This window comes from Primulina huaijiensis, chromosome 1 (genome assembly GCF_012295235.1).
Source record: "Primulina huaijiensis isolate GDHJ02 chromosome 1, ASM1229523v2, whole genome shotgun sequence".
Classification (NCBI taxonomy): Eukaryota; Viridiplantae; Streptophyta; class Magnoliopsida; order Lamiales; family Gesneriaceae; genus Primulina; species Primulina huaijiensis.
This window is the reverse complement of record NC_133306.1, coordinates 937,864-949,575: the sequence shown is the minus strand read 5'-3', so window position 1 is coordinate 949,575 and position 11,712 is coordinate 937,864. Positions and strand designations below refer to the sequence as shown.

General features: G+C 32.6%; 2 protein-coding genes across 2 annotated transcripts; one reads left to right on the top strand and one right to left on the bottom strand.

Annotated features, from left to right (window-relative positions):
- Window positions 1-5,001: 5,001 nt before the first annotated feature.
- On the top strand, window positions 5,002-6,417 carry LOC140978526 (transcription factor MYB1-like). Its single transcript, XM_073443699.1, has 3 exons — window positions 5,002-5,282; window positions 5,358-5,487; window positions 5,568-6,417. The coding sequence occupies exons 1-3, from the start codon at window positions 5,150-5,152 to the stop codon at window positions 6,133-6,135; spliced, it is 831 nt and encodes a 276-aa protein (XP_073299800.1). The 5' UTR covers window positions 5,002-5,149; the 3' UTR covers window positions 6,136-6,417.
- A 493-nt stretch (window positions 6,418-6,910) lies between these two features.
- LOC140978462 (peroxidase 73-like) lies at window positions 6,911-8,577 on the bottom strand. The gene is made up of 4 exons (XM_073443575.1): window positions 8,251-8,577; window positions 7,960-8,160; window positions 7,653-7,818; window positions 6,911-7,504 (listed from the first exon to the last, which is right to left on the bottom strand). Exons 1-4 carry the CDS (start codon window positions 8,470-8,472, stop codon window positions 7,098-7,100), a joined length of 996 nt encoding a protein of 331 aa, XP_073299676.1. The 5' UTR covers window positions 8,473-8,577; the 3' UTR covers window positions 6,911-7,097.
- Window positions 8,578-11,712: the final 3,135 nt, after the last annotated feature.

Below are 11,712 nucleotides of genomic sequence, written 5' to 3'. Positions count from 1 at the left end.
GTTGGGTCCCGATTGTCTATTGTAAATTGAACTGAAAATTGATTTCAAATCATTGAAATTTTGAATTATCTTGAAATGTTATTTTAATTTAAGAATATCAGAAAGTAGTACTTGACGGGGCCCATTCTATTTGTGACAATTTATGTACGATTCGTATTTTATTTTTGCAAGTTGCTTTAAGGCAAGTTGGCTGCACAAAATTGAATGGTGTGACGTTATCATCGTCATAATTTTCTATGCTATGGCGGAGTTTTGAGATTCTCAATGTCTGGGCGTCCTTTGCCTGCTAATTATTATTATTATATAAATATATTAATTTAGCTTTAAAATTATTAAATTTATGGGCACTTAAGAGTCGAAAAGTTTTGTCTCAGACTTGGGAGGAACGTGCCTTTTCGATAGATTTCAAGGTCGTTTAATCTCGGGTTCTGCCCCTCCCCATGTGTGTGTGTGTGTGTATATATATATATATATCGAATGGTTTAAAGATATTTTATAATATGAAAAACATGTCAGATTTGAAATTGGTGGGGACTCAAAAATAAATAACATGATATTATTTTATGCTTGGCCGAAGCTCAACTAATTTTGATGGAAATAAATAACCTTTAAATTATTTAAACATGAGATAATAATTTTGATTTGAATATATTTTTAAACGAAGATATAGACGAACAGGAAGCTAGGGAATCATAAACGGAAATAAAATCAATTTTGTGATAAAAAAACTCTAATCCGACCTGTTTCAAGAAAAAAATATAATTTTTTTGTCAAAAATATTTTTTTTATAAATATAGATTGTCTCATAAAAGATTATATATCGTATGATAAATGACTTATCCCTTATAAATTATGGAAGAATAAAATCGATAGATTTATTAGAATAAAAGTAATGACTAAAGCGTTCGAAAACCCCGACAGGAAGGGGTCAGCAACACATGAACTTCACGTGTCCTCCTATTTTTCAACATCATTTGGAGCTGTCCTCAATTAGGCAATGCATAATCTCGATCTGCTTTTTTTCTTAAAGAAAAATTAAAAAGAAAGAATATTTTTATTGAAAAGAGAGGGGGGAAAGAAAAAGAAAAAGAAAAAGGAATCTCAAGTACTAGTACCAATATCTAGAACCCAATAATTAGTTAGCTTAACTGCGACAGGACATTACCAACATTTCATAATTTTCATCGAGAACTAAAGAATTTTTTTCTTCAATAACGAAGAAGAAACTGTAAAATTTGCTTTGGAAGTCATGTGAGTAATATTCTCATGAGAAAATTAATCCTATTTTATATTTTCTTCCTGTTCCAGAAAGTATTCCAATGAATATTCGGTGCTAGAGGTTGGCAAGGTAATAACTCGCGTCAATCTTGAATTTGTATACGGATTTATGTAATTTTATTATATGTTATTAATAGTATTATAATGTAATAATATCTTCTCAAATAATTAGTACGTACTTCGTTTTTGATAATATTAATTATGTAAAATATTTATCATATAAATTGAACACTCTCAAATCAACGCGTTTATTTTGCTAGTNCTTTTATTTTTTTTTTAAAAAAGTTAAAAAAATAATAATAATAATAAATTTGAATCCGGGACAGTAAGTCCCGGATTGTACTAGTTTTACAAACTTTTAGAAATTGTCACATTTCTACAATAGTTTTATTATTTTATAATATTTTTTAAAAAAACCCGGGATGTATGATCATGAGAATGAAATCATTGTATATTGTAATATTAAATCAAGACAAGTGGCAAGTGTGACGAGGGTTTCACCACGCTCCTTTTCGTTGAACTCGGCCAATGACGACAAATTTTCCATTCTTCTTGGCAATAACAATTAAATAATTAATTAAAAACAGTATATAATATAAAAAATGTGTGTATTCTTTTTAAAAAATACAATCCGATGTACTTTTAACTCGTATAAATTGAAATTTGCGTTTTTTTTTTCACTTTTTTTAATTCAATTTCTGTTATCAATACGACGCGAATTGGGGAACGTAGTTGGGTCCCGATTGTCTATTGTAAATTGAACTGAAAATTGATTTCAAATCATTGAAATTTTGAATTATCTTGAAATGTTATTTTAATTTAAGAATATCAGAAAGTAGTACTTGACGGGGCCCATTCTATTTGTGACAATTTATGTACGATTCGTATTTTATTTTTGCAAGTTGCTTTAAGGCAAGTTGGCTGCACAAAATTGAATGGTGTGACGTTATCATCGTCATAATTTTCTATGCTATGGCGGAGTTTTGAGATTCTCAATGTCTGGGCGTCCTTTGCCTGCTAATTATTATTATTATATAAATATATTAATTTAGCTTTAAAATTATTAAATTTATGGGCACTTAAGAGTCGAAAAGTTTTGTCTCAGACTTGGGAGGAACGTGCCTTTTCGATAGATTTCAAGGTCGTTTAATCTCGGGTTCTGCCCCTCCCCATGTGTGTGTGTGTGTGTATATATATATATATATCGAATGGTTTAAAGATATTTTATAATATGAAAAACATGTCAGATTTGAAATTGGTGGGGACTCAAAAATAAATAACATGATATTATTTTATGCTTGGCCGAAGCTCAACTAATTTTGATGGAAATAAATAACCTTTAAATTATTTAAACATGAGATAATAATTTTGATTTGAATATATTTTTAAACGAAGATATAGACGAACAGGAAGCTAGGGAATCATAAACGGAAATAAAATCAATTTTGTGATAAAAAAACTCTAATCCGACCTGTTTCAAGAAAAAAAATATAATTTTTTTGTCAAAAATATTTTTTTTATAAATATAGATTGTCTCATAAAAGATTATATATAGTATGATAAATGACTTATCCCTTATAAATTATGGAAGAATAAAATCGATAGATTTATTAGAATAAAAGTAATGACTAAAGCGTTCGAAAACCCCGACAGGAAGGGGTCAGCAACACATGAACTTCACGTGTCCTCCTATTTTTCAACATCATTTGGAGCTGTCCTCAATTAGGCAATGCATGATCTCGATCTGCTTTTTTTCTTAAAGAAAAATTAAAAAGAAAGAATATTTTTATTGAAAAGAGAGGGGGGAAAGAAAAAGAAAAAGAAAAAGAAAAAGGAATCTCAAGTACCAGTACCAATATCTAGAACCCAATAATTAGTTAGCTTAACTGCGACAGGACATTACCAACATTTCATAATTTTCATCGAGAACTAAAGAATTTTTTTCTTCAATAACGAAAAAGAAACTGTAAAATTTGCTTTGGAAGTCATGTGAGTAATATTCTCATGAGAAAATTAATCCTATTTTATATTTTCTTCCTGTTCCAGAAAGTATTCCAATGAATATTCGGTGCTAGAGGTTGGCAAGGTAATAACTCGCGTCAATCTTGAATTTGTATACGGATTTATTTAGTTTTATTATATGTTATTAATAGTATTATAATGTAATAATATCTTCTCAAATAATTAGTACGTACTTCGTTTTTGATAATATTAATTATGTAAAATATTTATCATATAAATTGAACACTCTCAAATCAACGCGTTTACTTTGCTAGTTGATTTCACTGAATTCTTGAAATAATGTGTTTTTGCATACACAAATTGAACCAAAAAAAATCGGCTTATTCAAACAAATTGACTGATCCAATACATTGCTTAGAACTTTAAATTTACAAGAATATCAGCACAGGATACCCTCTATTTTTGCATCTTGCAACTTTATCTACGGCAGCTTTGGCTTTGATCACTGTGTCGAATCCGTCTCCGGCCGATGATAAATTGTCCGCGTGATCCTTTGCAGCCTTATTCCGGCCCGATGTGAACGCTACCATAGCCGATGCATCGCACCCGTACACATACATAAACATGTATTAGATTTAAATGTTAGTGCGTCTGTATTGAAGTTTAAAGAAACAGTAACATCAACTAAAATTCGGGTTACGAAACAAATGAATCGTGGAAGAAGAGACGAAGGATTGCAGGAACTGTAACAAATGTTTGTCGGAATTTGGTCATCACGACTTTTTGGACATTCTCAACGTCAGGACAAGTGTTTACGTAGAAAGTTAGTCTCAATTATGCTGAAATGGAGTTCAAGGATAAAAAAAAAACTCAGATAAAGAGGTAACAATAGCTTGAATAGAAATTTGAATCGATCCATTTTGAAATCAAACCCCTTTAAATTAATCATAAGGGATTTTAATTTGTGCAATATATATCATAAAAATGAGAAAATAGCTTTTTGATTAGTCGAATCTCGGTATTTACTTATTCAAATGCACCATAAGGGCATTTTTTGCAATTCTTTAAGCATACAGTCTACTTTGTTAAAATCTCGATCTCATATGCTTTTTTCCTTTTCTAGGTTTGTTGCTTGCCTTTTGGTTAATTTTTATGAGTAAATTTAGTTTCATGTATGCACGTATGTAAATGTTGTGTATGATTGTATGAACATATGATACAGAGGATACTGCTGCTAAAATTGATCCAACTTTTCATCGTGCCCAATTTGTGCGACTTACCACACATAGCCTTGGAAGGTTGCAGTTTCTCTGTGATTTTTTCAGTTAGTTTTCCAAACTCCCTACCAATGTTGGCAAACCCTAATCTCGATCCATCTAAGACTTCCAATATTTTTCCATCATATTGATTCGATGCACTGACCTATGACTCCATAGAACGATTTTTTCTATTACTTTTTACGTTTACGCTACTCAATATAATCTAATCAAATGATATATGTAAGGGGAAGTTGGTGAAAAATCCCCAATCAAAATATTTTTTTAAGTTCACTCCCTACCCACAAAATTGTGGTACTATGTCATACAAAATGTGGTACACTTCATGTGGAAATGTGGTACTAAAAAAGTACCCAGGGACTGAACATAAAAAAAATCGACGGCTGTGAACTGAAGGCCAATTTCCCGTATATGTAACAAATTCGTGTGTGAAACAACTTTATGTGTCTAGCATTTCCCAAATTGCTACATGAAAAGGATGTCCAAATGACATCTAGTTCACACCCCACCAGAAAATAACAAGTCCCCACAAGTCTTCAACACCTTTAAAGGGACAATTTGTGTTGTCTCATGGCATAGAAGAGACACATTCAAACTTGGAACACACACTATCAAGATTTTTGAAATAAGGAATGGGGAGAAGTCCTTGTTGTTCCAAAGAAGGCTTAAACAAAGGGGCATGGACTGCCATGGAAGACAAAATTCTCACAGATTATGTTAAGATACATGGCCAAGGAAAATGGCGAAAGCTACCCAAGAAAGCTGGTAAAAATTGGAATTCAACTTTATCAAATATGATTTTCTTTATAACTGAAGTAACCATTTTTGGTGAAAATGTAGGCCTTAATAGATGCGGAAAAAGTTGTAGGCTTCGTTGGTTGAATTATTTACGACCGGATATCAAGAGAGGACAACTAAGTACAGATGAAGAGGATCTTATTATCAGACTTCACAAGCTCCTTGGAAACAGGTCGTTGTTTACCTCATTTTGTTTCTTATATAGAAGCTTTATTGTGTCGCATTCTTGAATGTGCTTTTAATTTTATATAGATGGTCTTTAATAGCTGGAAGGCTTCCGGGGCGAACAGACAATGAAATCAAGAATTACTGGAACACCAACATTGCCAAGAAGCGAGCTATGGCTGATCCTAAACTGGCTAAACAATCCACAACGAAGAAAGAAAATCCATCAGCAAGCCAACCTCAACTTCCCAACAGCGTAGTATCACATGTAATTCGTACGAAGGCGAAAAGGACTTCTGAGGCTTTCGTCATAACGAATCCGTCCCAAAATGTTGAAAATGTTGAATCCACACCTGCATTTGGACAGTCACAAGTTGAAAATCATAAGGCGGCAAAGTTAGAATCTGATCAGTTTGGCATGGTGGATTTCAAACTGGACGACAAGTTCTTTTCCGATCTATTCAGCTCTGAGCTCTTCACATTTTCTGATCAGAAGCTGGATAATGGATTGGGGGAGGATTCACTCAATAACATGAAGAACAGCACCGGCTATCCTACTACAAATTCGTGTCAAATTCCTGATGAAAAGGAGCAGGATCTTGATATGGGATCGATTATCAATATAGATCCTGTGATGGACTGGTTTCAAGATTGATCGACTGATTGCGAACAAACGAAAGTTTATTGTTTACTCTCCAAACTCATTTCAAATAGCAGATCTTGATATCGAGTCAGTGACTGAGACCGAATCATCCATGTATTGGTTGAGTTCAATATTGATATGGTTATTCGATCTGCAATTAATGACATGGAGAGTGGAAGTTTTCTGCAACATTATCTTTGTGAAATTGTTGAGCATAATGGATCAAGATTTAGAAATTTTTGTCTAATGCTTGTCATCTGTCATCGATACAATCATATTTTTATGGCATTCATTTAATATCATTTCTCTTTATAGGATGAATTTGGTGCGATGAAATTGCTGAAGCATGCTCTTATATAGATTATTTGCTGATTTACGGGGAAAGGCCGTCCATTGACAGTGTATTTAGACAGCTGCTATGGATGATGAACAATTTATTAAAATTTGTTATTCTCCGCATTTGGCAAAATTCTTTATTTGCAGCCAACAAAAGAGACTATTACTTGACTACCAACTCGCTTTGTTTGGAAAATTGTTTTCCAATTTTAATAAACTCATTTTATATCCGTAACTTGATATTTTTTTTACCTTGGCAAAAGATTCGAACAATTATTTTCCAATATCCCTTTTTTATTTCTTAATTGTCGACGAAAAAGTAAAGGCAAAAAGAAATGTGTATATCATATATTCTCGTATGGGTCGAGTGAATCAATCACCTCAGGCTCAAGTATAGGAAAGGGTCAAAAAGAAAAAAAATTTAGTTACAAGGTATTGCACAATATCACTAAATCATTATTTCTTTTCATAATTGAATCTACACGCCATGAGTTCTATTGAAAAACCCTTATTAATAATAATTAGAAAAATGAACACAGACCCATTCAGCTTATTAAATCATTATAACTCCCTATACATTTAATCAATGAAACCCGATATATAAAAAAAAATCCAACCCATATAGGAAGCCCTAATTCTCAGTTAAATCTTCCACAGTCAAACCGAATATTCCCATTTCTCCCGGTCTTGATTCCGACCCGTCCCAATTTAGTTATGGCCTGAATGAAAGAAGCATTGAAGGCCCGAGTATTGGAGGCCCATGTGTTAACAGTGGGTCTGGATCTCGTGTCAGTAAAAAGGACTTGGTCCGAAGTGAATAGGCCCTTTCCAATCTGAAGATTTTTGTAGTACGCGTTGTCGAATGTTCTTGGTGTTGTCGGATCCATGTCAATTGCAATCGTCGGGTCAACGTTTTTGGGACACATTCCTTGCAACTGGGTCGCATACTGCCGGTTAAGGGTTGGATCGATAGGGTTGGTCCGGTTGAAACTGTATATCCGGTTGGAAAATATACTGCAGTGGGAAAATCCTAGTGTGTGGGCAGCTGCACGGAACAATAGTGAATATCATAAAATAACTTAGTCTTGAAATATTTCCAAAACTTTGACCATTTACTACTCTAATGTAATAAAGACAGATTTATGATGCTTGTTCGTTCATTGATTAATTATTCTACATGGGAAATTGATTACCTGAGAGAGCAATCATATCTGTCTGATTTAGGCCTCTTGTCGCAAACATGGAAGTTAGCTGGTTCAGATTGAAAGTTGGCTGAGGCAAATTTCCATTAACACTTGCTTCAGTTGAACTCAAACCATCCAATCTCCCCAACTCCACAGTATATGAAGGCCCACCAGCCTATGTTTTACAAATTTTAGAAATGATTATTCATATATCAGAATAAAATTAGCAAAAATTTAGAATATTATTGAATCTAAATGTATATAACATCTAGAGTAGTAATAGTAACAGTAATAACAATGCTCCAATTTTACGAACCAGGACAATGACGTCACGAGTGGCTAATGCAAGAACATCAGCACAAGATACCCTATTTTTGCATCTAGCAACTTTATCCACGGCAGCTTTGGCTTTGATCACTGTGTCGAATCCGTCTCCGGCCAATGATAAATTGTCCGGGTGATCCTTTTCAGCCTTATTCCCCGGTGTAGACGCTACAATAACCGATGCATCACACCCCTATACATTCATAAACACGTATCGGATTTAAATGCTAATGCGTCTATAAATATTGAAGTTTAAAGAAACATTAACTCAAATTGGACGTACCGAAACAAAACAATCGTGAAAGAATAGACGAAGGGTTGCGGGAACTGTAACAAATGTTTGTCGGAATTTGGCCTTCACAGCTGTTCGGACAATTTTCTCAACGTCAGGACAAGTGTTTGAGTAGAAATTTGGCCTCAGCTGTGCTGAAATGGAGCTCGAGAATAAAATAATACTCAGACAAAGAGGTAACAATAGCTTGATTAGAAATCTGAATTGACCCATTTGGCTTTTAAGCTCTGAAAATTTGAGAGAAATGGGTGGGAGGTTCTTATATAGAGATAGTACTCATCGAAAAAGTATCGTCCGAATTATTAACAGACGTGGTCAAATTTGATATTTAGCTTCCAGCTTTATTTATACGTACCATATGCGTGTTTGCATGTTCTTTTTATATATTTATATATTTGAAGTTGACTTTGTCGAATCATGGCCGCCAATTAATTTATTTTGTCCAATTTTTTTATAACAGTTGTACGCGTCGACTAATATATGATGTATTTCCCATCTAATGATAAAAGTAAGATCTAGTAAATAATATTAATACCCAAAGACAAGAAGGGTTCATTNTATGCCCTTGTGTTTTCATTAAGAAAACAACATCCGGATGCGTAATTATTGCTGTATATGTTGATGATTTAAACATCATTGGAACAAATAAGGAAATTCAAGAAGTTGTGTCATACTTGAAAGAAGAATTTGAAATGAAGGATCTTGGAAAAACCAAGTATTGTCTGGGTTTACAAATTGAACAAAAAGAATGTGGAATATTTGTTCACCAGACAAATTATACAGAAAAGATCCTTAAACGTTTTAATATGGACAAATCAAATCCTTTAAGTACTCCAATGGTTGTTAGATCATTAAACATAGAAAAGGATCCATTCCGTCCATGTGAAGATGATGAAGATATTCTTGGTCCAGAAGTACCATATCTAAGTGCTATCGGTGCCCTTATGTATCTTACAAATTGTACAAGGCCTGATATATCTTTTGCCGTAAATTTATTGGCAAGATTTAGCACATATCCAACAAAGAGACATTGGAACGGAATTAAACATATATTCCGTTATCTACGAGGAACGACAGACTTGGGACTTTTGTATTCAAAAGATGCTAATCCAAGTATAATTGGTTATGCCGATGCTGGATACTTATCTGATCCACACAAAGCACGTTCTCAAACTGGATATGTATTTACTCGTGGAGGCACTGCAATTTCTTGGCGTTCACAGAAACAAACACTTGTAACAACTTCATCAAATCATGCCGAGATTATTGCACTACATGAAGCAAGCCGTGAATGTGTGTGGTTAAAATCAATGACTCAACATATCCAAATCTCATGCGGATTATCATTCGACGAGAAGCCTGTGATACTATATGAAGATAATGCTGCATGTGTTGCTCAAATGAAAGAAGGATACATAAAAAGCGACAGAACTAAACATATTCCTCCTAAGTTCTTCGCATTCACCAAGGAGCTTGAGAAGAATAAATGTATTGATGTTCGTCACATTCAATCAAGTGAAAACTCATCAGATCTCTTCACAAAGGCACTTCCTACGACAATATTCAGAAAGCACATATATAATATTGGGATGCGCAATCTACGAAATTTGTGAAGAATTGTTCGTGTCAACATGAGGGGGAGTTTACGTGACTGCACTCTTTTTCCCTTACTATGGTTTTTATCCCAATGGGTTTTTCCTAGTAAGGTTTTTAACGAGGCAGTATAAAAACACGTAATGTATACAATCATTATGATCATCATCACAAGGGGGAGTGTTGAAAAATTATTTAAAAATGTGTTAAATATTTGTGTTGAAAATGTGAATGTTGAATGTTGAAAATTAGGTAAAATTAGGTGTTGAATATTGAAAATTAGTGTGTGATGATGTAGGTAATGATGTATTTTATTTTTGGATTATTTGTAAAAATTTTCTATAAATAGATCTCTCATTTGTGAAGAAAATCACAATTGAGTTGAGAGAAAAATATTATAAAGTGTGTAGTGTGATAATTTTGAGAGTTTGAGATTTTTACTTTTTACCGTAAATTTTTACTTTTTCACAACATTTCTCAAAATATTTAATTAATTCAAAGAGCTTATTCTTTTTTCTTTTTTCTTTTTTCTTTTTTATTACAACACATGCGTGGAGGAGAGATCGAACTCAGAGAACCGGCTAATCCGGCAGCTTAAATAAAAATATTAAACCTACACTCAGCGACGCATAACATGATGGAAAAAGTTTAGAGGAAGATGAGTCAATATGAGTGGCTTAGCTGGCTAAATTCATTTCACTTTGCTGGAAGGAACATTGATCTTGGTTTTTTCATTGTCTACCGTAAGAGCAACCAAAATGGGCTCATTTAACACCCTTTCTCCATTGTGAGCGGACGTTAAAGGGGAGAGTTCATATGTTTGAACGCCCATCTGTCTGCTTATTTTTTAAAAAAAAATTGGTCATTTAGCGACGGTTTTTCAAAAATCATCGCTATTTGCGACAGATTTTCACAAACCGTCGCTGAACGCGGGCCACACACACGTGATGATGTTTCCTTATTTAATGTTATTTAATGTATTGGTTTAAATTTCAAATTTTCATTTTTTAAAAAGAAATTAGGATATTAAAATAAAATAAAAATAATGTTAAATTAAAAACTAACGGTTGTTTTTATTTATAAAATTAAAAAATTGTTTTAACGACTAATTAACGATTAGTTAACGGCTAGTTTAATAAAAAAATAATATATTCATCTATAAATATTCACACACTACACAAATTATTTCAAACATCAAAACATATTATTCTTCACTCCAAAAATCTTTTCTTTTTTTAAAAAATTTCTTATAATAAATTTTTAATTTTAAATAAATGACACTCATAAAATTAAATTATTTTACGTACTAAATATATAAAAACATATTATTATTAATATAAAATAATAATAATTTAAATTTCTTAAAAAATTTGAAATTGAATTTATTTAATTTAAAGTAAGAATAAGATGAATGAGTGGAGAGCGAGACCTACAAATAATGAGTGTGAATGTAAAAATGAATGTGAGAGAATAAATGTGTTAATGTAATGTGTATGTGGCATGTGAACTCTACGATTTTTGATGAGGTGGTGGGTGTTATAACAATAACGAATGCGGGTGTCCTAAATGAAATAATAAATTAAATAAGTAACGCACATGAGAAGAATTTAATAATCTACTGTATCACGCCAATGAGGATGGCGTGATAAACTTTTTAAATAAAAAAAAACTAATGACTTGGTTTTAAAAAAATTTAAGTCCGGCTATCCAAGATCAAGTTAAAATTCAAGTCACGCCATCTTGGATGGTGTGACTTGATTTTGATTTTGTTTTTGTTTATATTAATTATTATTTTATTTTATTGATAATTAGAATTGTGGTCATATAGTGATGTGATGTCTCACGATGACCAATTAACAT